The sequence below is a fragment of the Capricornis sumatraensis genome, chromosome 4 (assembly GCF_032405125.1).
Source record: "Capricornis sumatraensis isolate serow.1 chromosome 4, serow.2, whole genome shotgun sequence".
In the NCBI taxonomy this organism is placed as follows: domain Eukaryota; kingdom Metazoa; phylum Chordata; class Mammalia; order Artiodactyla; family Bovidae; genus Capricornis; species Capricornis sumatraensis.
In genome coordinates this window covers 135,892,904-135,912,285 of record NC_091072.1, presented here as the reverse complement: position 1 = coordinate 135,912,285, position 19,382 = coordinate 135,892,904, and the positions used below count along the sequence as shown (strand labels likewise).

At 38.4% G+C, this 19,382-nt stretch overlaps 1 protein-coding gene across 1 annotated transcript; it reads right to left on the bottom strand.

Moving 5' to 3' along the window:
- Positions 1-7,159: 7,159 nt before the first annotated feature.
- RERGL (RERG like) lies at positions 7,160-19,128 on the bottom strand. The gene is made up of 5 exons (XM_068972168.1): positions 19,077-19,128; positions 16,734-16,790; positions 13,807-13,880; positions 12,501-12,649; positions 7,160-7,442 (listed from the first exon to the last, which is right to left on the bottom strand). The coding sequence occupies exons 1-5, from the start codon at positions 19,126-19,128 to the stop codon at positions 7,160-7,162; spliced, it is 615 nt and encodes a 204-aa protein (XP_068828269.1).
- Between the last annotated feature and the right edge of the window lie 254 nt (positions 19,129-19,382).

The window sequence follows — 19,382 nt, the reverse complement described above, 5'->3', positions numbered from 1 at the left end:
TGCCTCCATGGGATTATCCAGGCAAGAGTACTGGAGTGGGTTGCCATTTCCTTCTCTGGGGATCTTTGCAACCCAGGGATCGAACCCAGCTCTCCCACATTCCAGGCAGACACTTTAACCTTTGCTCCACATGGCATGGGTTGGAGTAGTCTAGTTTTAGAGGCTGAAATCACTGGAGGATTCACATGTGTTTGGGAGTTGTGTGCTCACTAACCCCAAGAGGTATAGTATTTCTGTCCTGGTGTCTTCAGTGCAGCCAGATTCATCCATGCAAATTTTGAACAAGGCAGGGTCCCAGGAAGAGATGGGAGCTCGAGCTGTTTTCCAAGCCGGTCTCATAAGTCCTTTTCAATATCTCCATCTCATCCCATGTGTTAAAAGAGAGTCAGCAACGATAGTCCGTATCAAGGGGAAGGAAATTAGAATCAACCTATCAGTGGGAGAAGTGTCAAAAAATGTGTGAATATGTTTTATAGCTATCACATTATAAAAGGGGAAACCTGGTACCTTTAACCTCAGTTCAGTTCAGTCACTCTCTTTGAGACCCCATGAATGGCAGCACGCCAGGCCTCCCTGCCCATCACCAACTCCTGGAGTTTACCCAAAGTCATTTCCATCGAGTCGGTGATGCCATCAAGCCATCTCATCCTCTGTCATCCCCTTTTTCTCCTGCCCCCAATCCCTCCCAGAATCAGGGTCTTTCCCAATGAGTCAATTCTTCGCATGAGGTGGCCAAAGTATTGGAGTTTCAGCTTTAGCATTAGTCTTTCCAATGAACACCCAGGACTGATCTCCTTTAGAATGGACGGGTTGGATCTCCTTGCAGTCCAAGGGACTCTCAAGACTCTTCTCCAACACCACAGTTCAAAAGCATCAATTCTTTGGTGCTCAGGTTCTTCACAGTCCAACTCTCACATGCATACATAACTGCTAGGAAAACCATAGTCTTGACTAGATGGACCTTTGTTGGCAAAGTAATGTCTCTGCTTTTGAATATGCTATCTAGGTTGGTCATAACTTTCCTTCCAAGGAGTAAGTGTCTTATAATTTCATGGCTGCAGTCACCATCTGCAGTGATTTTGGAGCCCACCAAAAATAAAGTCTGACACTGTTTCCACTGTTTCTCCATCTATTTCCCATGAAGTGATGGGACCGGATGCCATGATCTTCGTTTTCTGAATGTTGAGTTTTAAGCCAACTTTTTCACTCTCCTCTTTCACTTTCATCAAGGGGCTTTTTTTAGTTCCTCTTCACTTTCTGCCATAAGGGTGGTGTCCTCTGCATATCTGAGGTTATTGATCTTTCTCCCTGCAATCTTGATTCCAGCCTGTGTTTCTTCCAGCCCAGCATTTCTCATGATGTACTCTGCATATAAGTTAAATAAGCAGGGTGACAATATACAGCCTTGACGTACTTTATTTTCCAATTTGGAACCAGTCTGTCATTCCATGTCCAGTTCTAACCGTTACTTCCTGACCTGCATATAGGTTTCTCAAGAGGCAAGTCAGGTGGTCTGGTATTCCCATCTCTTTCAGAATTTTCCACAGTTTATTGTAATCCACACAGTCAAAGGCTTTGACATAGTCAATAAAGCAGAAATAGATGTTTTTCTGGAACTCTCTTGCTTTTTTGATGATCCAGAGGATGTTGACAATTTGATCTCTGGTTTCTCTGACTTTTCTAAAACCAGCTTGAACATCAGGAAGTTCATGGTTCACGATTGCTAAAGCCTGGATTGGAGAATTTTGAGCATTACTTTTAACCTAGTACCTTTAAATATCACTCTGAAAAATAATCAATGGTTCACCAACAGTTCATTCATTATCTCATGGAAACTATTTTTAAAATAGAAATTATTTTTTAATGAAAAACATTTTTTAGCTTTACTAAGGTGTAACTGAAAAAAACTGCAATACATTTAATGTGTATGACATAGTGATTTCATATACAGATATATTGTGAGGGCTTCCCACGTGTTGCTAGTGATAAGGAACCCCCCTGCTAATGCAGGAGAAACAGGAGACATGGGTTTCATCCCTGGGTCAGGAACATCCCTTAGAGGAAGAAATGGCAACCCACTCCAGTATTTGTGCCTGGAGAACCCCATGGACAGAGGAGATTGGCAGGCTACAGTCCATAGATTGCAAACAGTTGAACATGATTGAAGCAACTTAGCACACACATATGTTGTGAAATGATTACCACAATCAAGTTAACTAACACACCCATCACCTCGCATAGTTATCTTTTTTTCTTTTTGCTAAGAATGCTTGTTATTATTCCTTTGTTCCATAGATTCCATGTAACAAGTGTCACCTCAGATACCTTGCTGAAAAATCAAGGTACAGTAAAGAAATATTAATATATGCAAATATGAATAGTATACTTAGAAAAATCTTGATTCATCACAGATACATATGTATAGATTAAGCTATAAAAAATTTTCATATCATTTTGACAGTAGAGTTCTTCCATTTGACATAGATAAGTATGTTATTTTTTAATGCAAAATCAGCCTCAAAGAATCATTCTTTTACTGGGAAAATAATTTTAAAGAATGAAGACCAAATCTCTTATTTGGGCAAATAATAATAACAAAATAAATTTTTAAAGATAAAAGTATAAATGTTTAAAATGATATATATATTCATATCCATATACTTATATAATCAATATTAATATTATAAAAATTAGTAAAAGCCCTATAAATAGTTGATCAAAAAATACGTCCTACTGAATTTATGGAATAATACACAAAAGAAGTTTATTTCTTATTTACAAAGCAATGTAATCTGAATATTCTTGGTTGATAAGAAGCACTCCTCACTCAAGCTTGATGTGATAGTGCCAGGCAAAAGAGGACAAGCTCTCATTACAGATCTGCCCAGAGATGACCATGAAGTTCATAGGTAAAAGCAAGCGATCCCATTTGTCAGTAGACTTGTTGTGTACCCTGTAAGACAGGAAGGTATAATACAAGATAGTACGGAGTTTTAGACCATGGTCAATAGTTTTGCCAGTTGGTCAGAGGTATCTGTAAGAGGTGGCCTTCCCAGGTGGTACAGTGGTAACGAATCTGCCGGCCAATGCAGGAAACGTGGGTTCTATCCCTACGGGGAAAAGGCTTCCCTGGAGTAGGAAACGGCAACCCACTCCAGTATTCATGTCTGGAAAACCTCATGGACAGAGGAGCATAGCAGGCTATAGCACAGAATCGAAAATGACTGAGCATACGTGCACACATCTGTAAGAGGTAAGATTGGAAGAACAGTGCCAAGAAGGACTGGAGGAAACGTATGTGAATGGATCTCTGAGAGACAGCATAAAATTTACAGATCTTTGTGTATCATTTTATTGCCCACTGGAGAGCATCCACCAAAGAGAAATCACTTTACATCCAAATGAGCAGGATGAACTGCCCTACAGATAATCTTCTTTTTGCTCGACTACTGTTGTGCTTATATGTAATGGACTCAGGATAATAATGGCCTTGGTGGCAGGGATGGGAGCAAGGTTTGAGCCCGCAATATGGACTTTGCCTCAATAAAGCATCTAAGTTTCCAACCAACCAGTATAAAAAATGGAGCCTTACTCTGGATACAGCATTGTTTCTCTGGGGGCTGAGTGGATGGATAAGCAGGCTAACAGGTTAAACAGTTGTTGTTGTTGTTCAGTCATTAAGTCATGTCCAAATCATTGCAACCCCATGGACTGCAGCATGCCAGGCTCCTCTGTCCCTCACTATTTCCCGGAGTTTGCTCAAATTCATGTCCACTGAGTCAGTGATGCTATCTAACCATTTCATCCTCTACTGCCCCCTTCTCCTTTTGCCTTCAATCTTTCCCAGCATTAGAGTCTTTTTCAATGAGTTGGTTCTTTGCATCATGTAGCCAAAGTATTGGAGCTTCAGCTTCAGCAACAGTTCTTATAATGAATATTCAGGGTTGACTTGACTTCCTTTAGGATTGACTGGTGTGACCTCCTTGTAGTCCAAGGGACTCTCAAGGTTAAACAGTCATTGGGTTAAATGCTGGCATCCAGATTCTGCTGTCCCAGGATTCTATCATTTGCATTGATACTGACAAGTGTGGTTCAATGGCAGCATCTCTATAGTCAGCTCTGCCCAGTGGAGCACAGTCACTATCAAGCTTGTCAAAGCTCTTTGCCTCTTCACCACTGTTCCTCACTTCCTTATAGTAAAGGAAGTTCCTCTGAATCATCCCAGAGAACACAATCAGATGGTGGGTTCTTGGGCCCAACCCTTATAACAATTCAAACTCCCCCATCCTTATGAACATTCTGAACTATTTTGTAACTACCACATACAAGTTCCCTTATCTCCACTTGTATATCATCCAGGTTAGCTTTCTCTAGAACAGGAGAGCTAAATGTTAGCTCATGACTCACCATGAGCAAGATCATGTCAATGAGATGGATTCTCTCCTATGCAGCCTAATAGTTTGTATTACCCTCCTGGGCTCCTGTCTACCACCTTCTACTGAAGATCTTTCACATGGTCTCCAGGTTAGTGCACATACATGTTGAATTAAAAAAAAAAAAAGTACAACATGAGAGTCGCGAGTTAAGTTTTATTTGGGGCAAAATGAGGATGGAAACCCAGAAGAAAGAGCTTCAGATAGCTCTGAGAACCTGCTCCTAGGAGGTGAGGGGAGGCGCTAGGATATATAGGATTTTCACAACAAAAGGCAGGTAGTCATCAGGTGGTACAGTGATAAAAGAATCTGCCTGCCAATGCAGGAGGCTCAAGAGACACAGGTTCCATCCCTAGGTCTGGAGGAGGCCATGGCAACTCCAGTATTTTTGCGTGGGAATTTCCATGGACAGAGGAGCCTGGTGGGCTACAGTCTATGGGGTCACAAAGAGTTGGGCATGACTCTGAGCACATAGTCGTCAGAAACATCAAAAGATTGCCGTTAATTAGAGAAACCAGATATCCTAAGTTAAGGAAGTTAGTAGTTTTCTATGTACGCGAAGATGCAAGAGTCTGGGCTCCCTGATATCATTCCTTTCATGTGCACCTCAGTTATCTGGTGCCATTATCTTGTGTTTTCACAGCCTGAGTTCCCCGAGGGCTCCCTGCAGAGCCCTGCAGGGCTCTCGGCAGAGAATGGCTGCAGAGAGTGGCTGCTAGATGGCAGGTATTCTTTTCCTTCCTGAGTTTCCTCAGGACTCATCAGCTTATGTTGGAGGGCTGCAATCGCTGATAACTGTGACATCCTTGTTTACTGATATGACAGGAAATACTCCATTTCTCAATGTTAAATCTATAACTCAATGTTAGCAGCATTGCATGTACACCCAGGTTAACCTCTCAGAAATCAAACCTTACTTACCAGTGATTTGGCTGAAATCAGACCTCGACCTGCAACCTGAAATGCAGCAGTCAGCAGGCTCACCAAGGATGGCAGAAGGGGCGCTGCAGTCCAGGAGGTGGACAGATGACTTGGGGGGGGTGGAAATCGTACCCTATGTAATGGTAGAAGGACCCCCCCCAATTTTTTTTTTTTCAAAATGTTTTTATCTTATGTAATACTTATTTCAGGACAATAAAGGCTTCAAGCTTATATATTTACCAACTAGTTTTTACCTTTTCCTTCCCCTATGACATCTAGATTTCCAAATGAACTTAAAAAATATATATTTTAATCTAAAAAGGATCTTAGCTGTATAAGTTAATTACTCTATGATAATTGCCCTTGTTACTATAGTATACAATAAAGAAAGGTAGACTTTTCATCATCAGACTGACTTTAAACTATGTACTTATGGGTAAGATTTTTTTTTTTTTTCTATTGGGGGAATATCATTTTACAATGTTGTCTTGGTTTCTGCCATACAACAATACAAATCAGCCATAATTATACATATATCACCTCCAGATTGAGACTCCCTCCCCTCCCTCTATCCTACCCCTCTAGGTCATCACAGAGCACCAGGCTAGGTTCCCTGTGTTATATAGCAACTTCTCACCAGCTATCTATTTTACATATGGTAACATATATACTAAGTCGCTTCAGTCTGTGCAACCCCATAGATGGCAGCCCACCAGGCATCCTGTCCCTGGGATTCTCCAGGCAAGAACACTGGAGTGGGTTGCCATTTCCTTCTCCAATGCATGAAAGTGGAAAGTGAAAGTGAAGTCGCTCAGTCATGTCCGACTCTTAGTGACCTCATGGACTGCAGCCTACCATGCTCCTCTGTCCATGGGATTTCCCAAGCAAGAGTACTAGAGTGGGTTGCCATTGCCTTCTCCAAACATATATATGTCAATGCTAATTTCTCCATTCGTCTGACTTTATTCTTCCCCCAGAATTTAACTTCTTAAGGCCTCAGCTGTAAAAAAAAAACCCTGTGTGATCTTAAATAACTCAGTGCTTTATTATAAATACACTTTCTAAATTAAATCCATGCATTTCTGTTAAATAGATCTTGAATTTTACAACTTGATAAATTAAGCTCTATAATATATTGAAGTGAAGTGAAAGTTGCAGTCATGTCTCTTAGATACCCCATGGACTATACAGTCCATGGAATTCTTCAGGCCAGAATATGGACTGGATAGCCATCCCCTTCTCCAGGGGATCTTCCCAATCCAGTGATCACTCAGGTCTCCCACATTGCAGGCAGATTCTTTACCAGCTGAGCCACCAGGGAAGCCCAAGATTACTGGACTGGGTAACCTATCCATTCTTCAATGGATCTTCCTGACCCAGGAATCGAACCAGGGTCTCCTGCATTGCAGGTGGATTCTTTACCAGCTGAGCTACCAGGTGAATATAACTATATATTTCATCTAAAAGACATATATAAAATAAAGGTAACAGAACCCTAAAGAATGGTAGTTTAAGAAAATTACATAAGTAGGGTTTATTTGGCAAGGTAAACTGTACAGTAATCCACCATTAGATTATACTAATATTATTCTGTGTATAGAGAAAAGGTTAAGTGTGAAACAAAATGTATAAGATACAAGCAACCAAAAAGGCAAACTATATATTTGAAAACACAGTTGTGGATCACGGTCAATTATTTCATATCTCTAAGAGAATGCTTTAGTTGCATGCAAAAGGTAAATTTAATTACCATACAAATGTTTGAAACTCTCTGATATAATAAATCCCCCAGGATCACATGTCTACTAAACAGATTTCCTTCTCTTTCCAAATACATTATTGATCAGCTTGGCCATGGATTTAGATCCACTGTATCTTCTCTTTTCTTTGAGTTTGAAATTTGTCAGGATGTCCTTGATAATTCTGATAAACATCATTTCCACCTCCAGAGATTGCTCTGCTGCAGACAGTTCACAGAATTGGCACCGGTTATCCAATGCCAGTTTGTGCCCTTCTTCCCAGCCAACCTCTCGCACATGACAGAGATCTTGCTTGTTACCCACCAAAAGCACTGCTGATTCCACAGCTCTGAAATACAGATACACAATTCTTTGGTAAGACTGCTTTAACAACTCTTTTTGTATATATTAAGTAGGTTTATGTATAAAAGAATTATAGAGCCCCCCCCCAAAAAAAGGAAAAAATATTGTGTGTGTTATTTGTGTTTGTGTGTATTTGTAATCACGTGTGTATCCTCATTTACTCACAAAAAGGATTTTAGATTAAATGTAAATGACACAGACCCAACAAAACTCTTAAAGCATAAGATTTGAAGTGGCACAGATCTATTCCTGGAACTATGGCTCTGTTTACTAACAAGACATGAGTGTGACATCATTTTCCATTTTCAGTTCTCTTATATGTTTAAAAAAAAAAAAAAGGTAAAATAGTTCTCATCACCCAGAATGAAGATGTATATTAAAAACCTAGCCCAATGCCAGGCTATAATGAAAATAATAATAATAATAAAAGCATCTTTTATTAAAGATGCTTACTAAGCATTATTTTTCATTTTCTTATCAATTGAAAGAGGACTAGCTACTGCTTCTTTACTAATTAAATAATTTAAATACAGTTTTTTAAAGGAAAAGTATTAATCAGTATTCATCACTGTTTGTTCCCTGTTAATATTCATTATAACATCAGTTCAGTTCAGTTCAGTCGCTCAGTCATGTCTGACTCTCTGCGACCCCATGAATCGCAGCACACCAGGCCTCCCTGTTCATCACCATCTCCCGCAGTTCACTCAGACTCACGTCCATCGAGTCTGTGATGCCATCCAGCCATCTCATCCTCGGTCATCCCCTTGTCTTCCTGCCCCTAATCCTTCCCAGCATGAGTATTTTTCCAATGAGTCAACTCTTCTCATGAGGTGGCCAAAGTACTGGAGTTTCAGCTTCAGCATCATTCCTTCCAAAGAAATCCCAGGGCTGATCTCCTTCAGAATGGACTGGTTGGATCTCCTTGCAGTCCAAGGGACTCTCAAGAGTCTTCTTCAACTCCACAGTTAAAAAGCATCAATTCTTCGGCACTCAGCCTTCTTCACAGTCCAACTCTCACATCCATACATGACCACAGGAAAAACCATAGCCTTGACTAGACAGACCTTAGTCGGCAAAGTAATGTCTCTGCTTTTGAATATGCTATCTAGGTTGGTCATAACTTTTCTTCCAAGGAGTAAGTGTCTTTTAATTTCCTGGCTGCAGTCACCATCTGCAGTGATTCTGGAGCCCAAAAAAATAAAGTCTGACACTGTTTCCACTGTTTCCCCATCTATTTCCCATGAAGTGATGGGACCGGATGCCATGATCTTAGTTTTCTGAATGTTGAGCTTTAGGCCAACATTTTCGCTCTCCTCTTTCACTTTCATCAAGAGGCTTTTTAGTTCCTCTTCACTTTCTGCCACAAGAGTGGTGTCATTTGCATATCTGAGGTTATTGATATTTCTCCCGGCAATCCTGATTCCAGCTTGTGTTTCTTCCAGTCCAGCGTTTCTCATGATGTACTCTGCATAGAAGTTAAATAAACAAGGTGACAATATACAGCCTTGACATACTCCTTTTCCTATTTGGAACTAGTCTGTCGTTCCATGTCCAGTTCTATTCTAACTGTTGCTTCCTGATCTGCATACAGATTTCTCAAGAGGCAGGTCAGGTGGTCTGGTATTCCCATCTCTTGAAGAATTTTCCACAGTTTATTGTCATCCACACAGTCAAAAGCTTTGGCATAGTCAATAAAGCAGAAATAGATGTTTTTCTGGAACTCTCTTGCTTTTTCCATGATCCAGTGGATGTTGGCAATTTGATCTCTGGTTCCTCTGCCTTTTCTAAAACCAGCTTGAACGTCAGGGAGTTCATGGTTGCTGAAGCCTGGCTTGGAGAATTTTGAGCATTACTTTACTAGCATGTGAGATGAGTGCAATTGTGTGGTAGTTTGAGCATTCTTTGGCATTGCCTTTCTTTGGAATTGGAATGAAAACTGACCTTTTCCAGTCCTCTGGCCACTGCTGAGTTTTCCAAATTGGCTGGCATATTGAGTGCAGCACTTTCACAGCATCATCTTTCAGGATTTGAAACAGCTCAATTGAAATTCCATCACCACCACTAGCTTTGTTCATAGTGATGCTTTCTAAGGCCCACTTGACTTTACATTCCAAGATGTCTGGCTCTAGATTAGTGATCACATCATCATGACTATCTGGGTCATGAAGCTCTTTTCTGTATAGTTCTTCTGTATATTCTTGCCACCTCTTCTTAATATCTTCTGCTTCTGTTAGGTTCATACCATTTCTGTCCTTTATCGAGCCCATCTTTGCATGAAATGTTCCCTTGGTATCTCTAATTTTCTTGAAGAGATCTCTAGTCTTTCCCATTCTGTTGTTTCCCTCTATTTCTTTGCATTGATCACTGAAGAAGGCCTTCTTATCTCTTCTTGCTATTCTTTGGAACTCTGCATTTCGATGCCTATATCTTTCCTTTTCTCCTTTGCTTTTCACCTCTCTTCTCTTCAGAGCTATTCGTAAGGCCTCTCCAGACAGCCATTATGCTTTTTTGCATTTTTTTTCCATGGGGATGGTCTTGATCCCTGCCTCCTGCACAATGTCACGAACTTCATTCCATAGTTCATCAGGCACTCTATCTATCAGATCTAGGCCCTTAAATCTATTTCTCACGTCCACTGTATGATCATAAGGGATTTGATTTAGGTTATACCTGAATGGTCTAGTGATTTTCCCTACTTTCTTCACTCTAAAGAAAATTTTACCATCCTGCAACTTAGTACAACTTTTCTGATTTATTTAAGAAATATATTTCTTTGTTAAGGTAATGTCTTTGGCAAATATCAATGCAATCTCTGTGGTTACAGTGCAACATTTCTAAAGCAGTTTCATTTGAAGAATACAGTATGGCTACTAGTCCTTAAATGACAAGAAACAGTGCCAAGATATCTACTATAGGGAAGAAATGGGAAAATGAAAAGTCTTCAACACCATCTCAAGAGATACTGTATAGAAACCACCAAAGTATGTTTTATTCACATGATGGTTTGAGCCATCAAGGAAAAAGCATTGCATGTCTAACACTAGACTCTTGATGATACTAATAGTACATTTTTATATAGTTCATATACTAATAGTATCTTTTTACATAGGGCTTCCCTGGTGGCTCAGACGGGTAAAGTATCTGTCTACAATGCGGGAGACCTGGGTTCGAGCCCTGGGTTGGGAAGATCCCCTGGAGAAGGAAATGGCAATCCACTCCAGTACTATTGCCTGGAAAATTCCATGGACAGAGGAGCCTGGCAGGCTGCAGTCTATGGGGTCGCAAAGAATCTGAGATGACCTAGCGACTTCACGTCACTTCCCTGGTAGTTCAGCTCGTAGAGAATCTGCCTGCCATGCAAGAGATCCCAGTTTGATTCCTGGGTCACGAAGATCCCCTGGAGAAGGGATAGGCTACCCACTCCAATATTCTTGGGCTTCCCTGGTGGCTCAGACAGTAAGGAATCTGCCTGCAGTGCAGGAGACCTGGGTTTGATCCCTGGATTGGAGGATCCCCTGGAGAAGGGAATGACTACCCACTCTAGCATTCTGGCTTGGAGAATTCCATGGACAGAGGAGCTTGGCAAGCTACAATCCATAGGGTCACAAAGAGTTGGACACAATGGAATGACTTTCACACATATAGTTCAGAAAATTATTGTGAAGAATTAATGGGGAAGAATAAATGAAATATTTTGAAGGATAAGTCACAAATATCAGATATAATTTTATAAAATAATGCCATATTTTCTTTCTGTCTATAGACAATAGATTTGGAAATAGACTCTACTTAAAGATTGAAAACTGGAAATACCCAAGAATTATTTGATCAACATATTAAGAAGATTGCCTGAAAATGTCAAATATAGGGATTTTTTAAATATACATTTTTTAATTCTTCTTGAGTGATTCTTTTGATATGGAAGAATAGCAAAGTAATTTTAATTATTTACCCTTACCAAAGTTATGGTGCTTAAACATAAAGTATTTAACACCTGTAACAATGGAGTTCCCTCAAAATCAGTAATATTATAGGAAATCAGAGCTCTGAGGTTTCTTAGTAAAATCATATTCTTTTCTCCTACCATGTTTCCCTCAGTTCTATAATCAGGAAAAGAAGGTCTAGAAATTAAAGGGTTTACCCAAGGTCTATCAGACATAAACAAGAATTTACATCAAATGACTCCAAGGGACCACCCCTTATCAATTATTATCTGATTATTTCTTGATAATGGGCATTTAAAAGAGATATTAAAATCACAGATATCATTTTTCAGGAATAATATTGTGCTTCCTTGCTTCCCAGATTAGCATGATATTAGAGAAGGGCAAATCTGGTTAAGAGCACAAACAATCCCTTATACCAGCATGTTGAACAAAAATAACTATTTCAAAGGGAAAGGATGAAACATTTAAAAAAAAAAAAAAACGCAAACTAAAAATGGGAAATTCATAGGTTTAAACATATATCTATTAATGCAAAAATAGTCTAAGGCATCGTTCTGTTTTCCTGCATAATGACTTGTGTCAAGACATTAACAATAGGGCATTGTAGATTGGCTCTTTATTTTAGGAGGTGAAATGGAGGAAAATGTAGTCTCATACTTAGAATTTGTAACGGTTTGATTATTCAGTCTATTTTGCTTTGATAGACTGATAATCCCAATGACTAGGAATTGAATGCCAAATGTAATATATCTGGATTTATTTAATATTTTTGCGGGAATGAAAACGAAAGGTGGAAAGGGAACTATCTTGTGTACAAAGGACTATTATTTTGCAAACGAGTGCCATGTTAACAATAGAAGCTGTCTTGTAAAACAGTCATTTATTCGGGGCAAGTAACTGTTGATGTCATTCAGGATATAAAGTATTCTCATCTTATTCCTTTTACTACCTGTGTAACTCCTGTGGAATGGAAGGTGGCTTGTTCAGGGCTGTTAAATTTTGTAATTGGAAGCCTGTATTAAACTCTTCCTAATGATGCTTACAGCTCTATGATGATTTACTAAAAAGAAAGTAGAGAGGAATGAAAAATACCTTACCTTTTACAATGACTTGTCTGTGGCTCCCGAATTCTGTAGATTAATGCTTTTGCAAATGCAAAGGAAGACCTGTCACTGATGTCATACACAATAACAAACCCGTCCGCCCAGTGCAGCTCACTTGAGAGGGAAAATTTTGCTTTCTGTGGCTGAAAATAAATCAATGGTAAATAAATCTTACCATTGAAAGTGGTAGGATTGGATCCCTGTATTTTACATGACAGACAGTTAATTAATGGAGACCCATTTTACCTGGATGAGAATTCAGTAAGGCAAGTACTAGTATTTTCTAAAATGTAGTTTCTTTGTATCACAATTTCTCTTTTATCAAAAGTGATCAAATTTTTTTTTAAAAATAAAGAACTATAATAAAGTTATATCTATTTCATTTGATAATTTTTTCTCTAAAAAAAAAAAAAAAACCTTCTCTTTTTCTGAAAATTTGATGAGGCCTAATAATTGCCTTTTACATCATATCCACACAGGAGACAGTATCTTCTATATTAGTGAACAGAATATGTGTTGATTTTTTGGTACCAGATTTAAATCAGTAAAGCAACAATAGTGATTAAGGTTTAGCAAAAAAAAAATTTGAAGGATGTTTGCTATACCCAACAAAATCTATCCCACAGGGGACAGAGGTGTTTTGAAATATTGAACAGCTGGCCACCCTTCTCTTACTTATATAATTATATTTAAACTTTTTGTGTTTGAATAAAGGGGTTTGTACTCAAAATCCTTCTTACTGTGGTTTTATCAACAGTGGTTTAGTTATCTGGTGGATCAGACAGTAAAGCATCTTGCTTACAATGCGGGAGACCTGGGTTCGATCCCTGGGTCAGAAAGATACTCTGGAGAAGGATATGGTAACCCACTCCAGTACTCTTGCCTGGAAAACCCCATGGACAGAGGAGCCTGGTAGTCTACATTCCATGGGGTTAAAGAGTCGGACACAACTGAGCAACTTCACTTTCACTTTCTTTAGTTATCAACAAATGCAACTTAGCAAACATATAAACTGAATTAATAAGGCATTAAACTATTAGTATTTGACAGCTACATTGTGACCTGATAAAAATATATTATGAAAGCATAATAATATTGCTATTTTAAAGATATCTGTAACATGATAATTTTGTCATAACTTTACAGAGAAGCTAGATAATACACTAAAATAATTTCTTAAATTTTTAATAATTAAAATTGAGAAGTAAGTTCAATATTAAGGCTAACAACTGCACGCTTACCCTTATCCTATCTTCTTCAAATCATGATTGAAAACATAAAACTATTTTGTTTTACTTACCTGAGAACAAGGGTCATATATTTCTAGATTCAATTGCTTCCCTTCCAAACACAAATGCTTGTTATAGATAGATTCTGCAAAATATGCATATACTCATTATCAGTATGGAAATATTCCAGAATTTTAAAACATGGATTTATATTTCGATCAGCCAAATATAAATATAGCCCTATAAATTCAACCAGTCATATTTTAGTTTTAGTGGCTTTTCTTTATTGATAGTGGTCAAAAAAAACATGTATTTGCTATATTTGCTTATATATATATATATTTCTTAAAAATGAACTTCACCACTATACCTACTCACTGACATGTTTTTGTGCCTGTAGATTAGCCTGTTCATTACTATAGCCTCTAGAAGAGTATCTGCCACACAACAGGTGTTCAATAAATATTTCGTGAATGAATGAAAGACTTCATTTCTGTAACTGTCCCTCCAGTGTTTTCATACAAGACCTAACTTCTCTCCAGAATTGTATACTGACACAATTGCAAACTGACACGTGATCCATTCTGGCAAACACTCCATAACCCATGGTAGAAAGATGTAGCTGACATTTAGGAAAGCCAGCTTCAGGGGGTTAGGGATGACATTTATTTTATGCAATTCAGTTAATTAATTAATTTTTGGCTGTGCTGGGTCTTTGTTGCTCTGGGAGCTTTTTTCTAGTTGTGATGCATGGGCTTCTCATTGCAGTGGTTTCTCTTGCTGGGAAGCACAGGCTTTAGGCGTGCTCAGACTTCAGTAATTGCAGCATGTGGCCTCAGTAGTTGTGGCTCCCAGGCTCTAGAGCACAGGTTCAACAGTTGTGACTCATGGACTTAATTGTTCTGCAGCTTGTGCGATCTTCCTGGACCAGGGATTGAACCTGTGTCTCCTGCATTGACAGGCAAATACTTTCCCATTGAGCCACCAGGGAAGCCCAAGGGGTAAATTTTGAGTTCCTTCTAGGCTACACAGAATGAAATTTGTCACCGTTTCATTAAATCTTAAAATATGTTTTCAGACAGTTTATTCTAAACCTTATAAGCTTACTACTGTGAGCTATCAGCAGTAAAGAATCTGCCTGCAATGCAGGAGACACAGACACAGGTTCGATCCCAGGGTGGGGAAGATTCCCTGGAGGAGGAAATAGCAACACACTCCAGTATTCTTTCCTGGAGAATCTCATGGACAGAGGAACCTGGTGGGCTACAATCCATGGGTTGCAAAGGAGTCAGACATGACTGAGAGATTAAACAACACCAATAACCATGAGCTATGTAATTTCCTCTTGAGACCTTTAAAAATACCTACTCTCAATACTCAAAAACTGCCAGCAGGGGTCACCAGCTCTTAACATTTTAGAATTTTATTACTTCCCCTGGTAGCCTTCATTTACACAAAACGTCATTATTTGGGTAATTAATCTTCTTGCTGTGGACCTTTAACTCACTTGATTGTTTTTATGAATGTCTCTAGGTCTTATTTTTCAATAGAGGTATAATAGCCAGAAATATGCATACTTCATTTGCTTATATAACTATGTTGTATTAAAGATTAAGGTGACATTTAATTTTGTTGTTGCTGTTGATTGTTCTTTGTACGTGTGTATTGTTTTCCAGTTTTGGAACACTTTCTCATGCCTTACTCTTAGTTTGTGTGTTATCTGGCCCTTTATGACTGAAGTTGTTGACCTGAGAAATGAAACAGTAAGAATTTCTCTTTCCATATATTTTTTCTTTCTATAATCAGTTTTCAAGAGCTTGCCCTAAAACACTCACAGCATCATATGAACTAAAATACTATGTTGGCTACATGCAGGCAGCACACAATGCAATACTTCAAGGTTGTTTTCTAAAATACTCTAATAATGCTACCTCATAAATGAATGCTAAAGATTTTTGTCATTGTTTATTTCTCATGAAAAACACTTGCAATCATAACTTCTTTCTTACTCTAAGTATTATGGAAAAAAAAAAAAAAAACTTTCTCCCAATTCTATTTCTTAAAATCTTCATTCCTGTTAAAAAAACAAAAAAACCTTTCCCCACCATGCCTTCAATCAGGTAAGATATTAGTAGCATTATATAGATTAATTGTTGAGCCAAAAATACATTCAAACTTCTGGCAAAATTCCCCACTTTTTATTAATTCCCCACTGTGGCATTTCCCATATGTCATGCTAATTTTGATAAAAATAACAAAATTATAGTAGAGTTAGTGAAATGATCCTAAGATTATACCAAGGTGCCCTGGCACCTGTTTTAGAATTTCTCTGAAACTTATGTAAGCAACCTACATAATTATGATATGATATTTAGTCAAAGCATACTTTTCCTGTTATTTTCACATGGTCTTGTGAAAACAAGCATTTATTAAATAAACACTTTAAATAAAAATAAGCATTTATTTTGTAGTTACTTGTGCTTTTATAATTAATTTGTCTTTATCTCTCAGCAGATGTTGCTTAAATTTTAAAATTGTTTCAGTTTAACAAAACCCCCACACTCACTCACTCTGCAATGGTTGGTGCAGATGGGTGGGTCCCAGGTTTAAGGTTTTTTAGTTCTAGACTGAAATCAACTGGATTTCTAATGTATCTCAGTTAACATAAAACTGGATAAATTTTATCATGAAAAAATATTTAATTAAAATACTTATTTGGGCTTTTAAAACAGAGTCCATGAATTAAATAAGTTGCTTAAAAGTGCAAAAATGGAAGATTCTATGAAAATGCTTATCTGATGTTAATTTCAAGAAGAAAATGGAACCCACTCCAGTATTCTTGCCTTGAAAATCCCATAGACAGAGAAACCTGGTGGCCTGCATACAGTCCATGGTGTCACAAACAGTCAGATAAGTCTTAGCAACTGAACACACACACACTGATGTTAATTGATGATGCTGAAGTTTTAAAGTGAAAAAGTCTAAAGTAGTGACTTACCAAAATTAGAAGCATATTCTCCAATGAAGCGCTTGGTAAGAAACCTTACTATAAGGGCTGCAAAACAAAACAAGCTGAATTTAAGGTCTTATCATTTTTTAAATATAAATTTATTTATTTTAATTGGAGGTTAATTACTTTACAATATTGTATTAGTTTTGCCATACATCAACATGAATCCGCCACAGGTATACACATGTTCCGCATCCTGAACCCCCCTTCCTCCTCCCTCCCTGAACCCTTTTACGCTGTTGGTGGGAATGCAAACTAGTATAGCCACTATGGAGAACAGTGTGGAGATTCCTTAAAAAACTGGAAATAGAACTGCCTCATGACCCAGCAATCCCACTGCTGGGCATACACACCAAGGAAACCAGAATCGAAAGGTCTTATCATTTTTAAGACACATATAATAACTTAGCTTCCCTGCTGGCTCAGACAGTAATGAATCCGCCTACAATGCAGGAGACCTGGGTTCAGTCCCTGGGGTGGGACGATCCCCTGGAGGAGGAAATGGCAACCCACTTCAGTATTCTTGCCTGGAGAATCCCATGAACAGAGGAGCCTGGCAGGCTACATTCCATGGGATCACAAAGAGGCAGACAGGACTGAGCGACTAAGCACAGCACACATGTATGTACGTAAGGTTTTATCTCTTGGCTTAAAACTTACCAAGTATTAACGAAGACCTTGAAGTTTTACTAAATTCTGGTCTAAATAATAATCAGTAAGATTAGCATCATAAAACCATAAAAATTAGAAGGCTAGAAAGGAAGTGATCTTACTGTGGTGCCCACTCAATTCACTGTGTAAGTGATTCACTAAGGCAAACACACATAAGAAACCTCAGCTTTGCAACAGAGACAGATTCCTTATTAAATCTGAGATGCAAGAACCATGATATCTTTTTATTTCATCAAATTAATTGTGGCTCCAAGGTGCCACATGTTTATAACAGTGGCCAGGACTGTATTTGCCTGTCCTGCGATTGTTTAAGGAAACAGGGACTTCAAAATCCAAGAAACAGAGGGTCGCCCTCTAGTGTTGGTTTATCTTACTGCAGCTCCTGGGTCTGGCCAGTTAGGATTCACTAGGCTCAGGTGGCTCTGTTGGCTTCCAAGGTCATGGGCACCGTGTCGCTCAGTTCCGAGGCATTTAAAAAGCCACGTCCCCATCTCCCTTCAAAGTGTTTTGTTTTTCTTTTTCCTCCTCTGTAACGTGGCTTATGTACACCTACAGCTGATTCATCTTTTTTTTTTTTTTTCTCTATTCAACTGTGGGTATTTTATTTTATTTTTTTTTTACATGCCCATGTCCTGATTTTATTTATTTATTTTAACTTTTTTTTTAAATTTTAAAATCTTTAATTCTTACATGTGTTCCCAAACATGAACCCCCCTCCCACCTCCCTCCCCATAACATCTCAGTGGGTCATCCCCATGCACCAACCCCAAGCATGCTGTATCCTGCGTCAGACATAGACTGGCGATTCAATTCTTACATGATAGTATACATGATAGAATGCCATTCTCCAAAATCATCCCACCCTCTCCCTCTCCCTCTGAGTCCAAAAGTCCGTTATACACAGCTGTGTCTTTTTTCCTGTCTTGCATACAGAGTCATCATTGCCATCTTTCTAAATTCCATATATATGTTAGTATATTGATTCATCTTGATATTTGGAAGAAAACAAAATTCTGTAAAGCAATTAACCTTCAATTAAAAATAAATAAATTTTTTAAAAAGTTAAAAATAATCCACAGGTCTTCACACATTTCTCTCCACGGTTAGTCTCAGGGCAGAGGAATCTTTTCAAGAACACTGCTTGGCCACTGTGGCTTCTCAGGGGGCGCTGGCAGTGAAGAACCTGGAGGGCATGGCAACTCACTCCAGTATTCTTGCCTAGAGAATTCCATGGACAGAAGAGCCAGGTGGGCTACAGTCCCTAGGGTCGCAGAGTCTGACAAGACTGAAGCGACTTAGCACACACGCATGCAGGTGTGGGGGCAGTGTGACCGAGTGAGAAGTACGTGGGGTCACGATGGAGGGATTTCCTGTTGGTCCTACTTATTTTAAACACCAGTAGAACAAGATACAAATTAATACTCCAAACAGATGTATTCTTCAACCCGTATATACATTTTATAAATACAAAGTTAATTGCACTACTTTCTTATAAAATGAAAACTCTTACTGAGAAATAATATATAGCTATATCAAGCCTATAAATGTGTAATATGTTTATATATATATATATGTATATATATATATATATATATATAATGTCAATATATTTCTCACTCTCTGTGTACCCTACACCAGAAAAAAAAAAAATACATTTACCAGATTTTCCTGTTCCTTCACCTCCCAAAACAGTAAGCTTCACATCATTCATCTTGCTTTCCTCCTCCTCCTCGGTCTGGCCCGTCTTCTGCGGTTATCCTGAGTTGAGCCAAGCATGTGTTTTCCAACATCCTTTTTATTATTGCTACAAATTCCCCTAAGGCCAACTCCACCCCATACTCTTACCATCCAATAATAACTTCAAAAATATTTTCAACTAGTTTTGAACATGTCTCTTAAAAAAAAAAAAATAAGTGGACTTACTATTTAGACATACAAAGATTTATTTAGCCAGTAGTTAAGAGC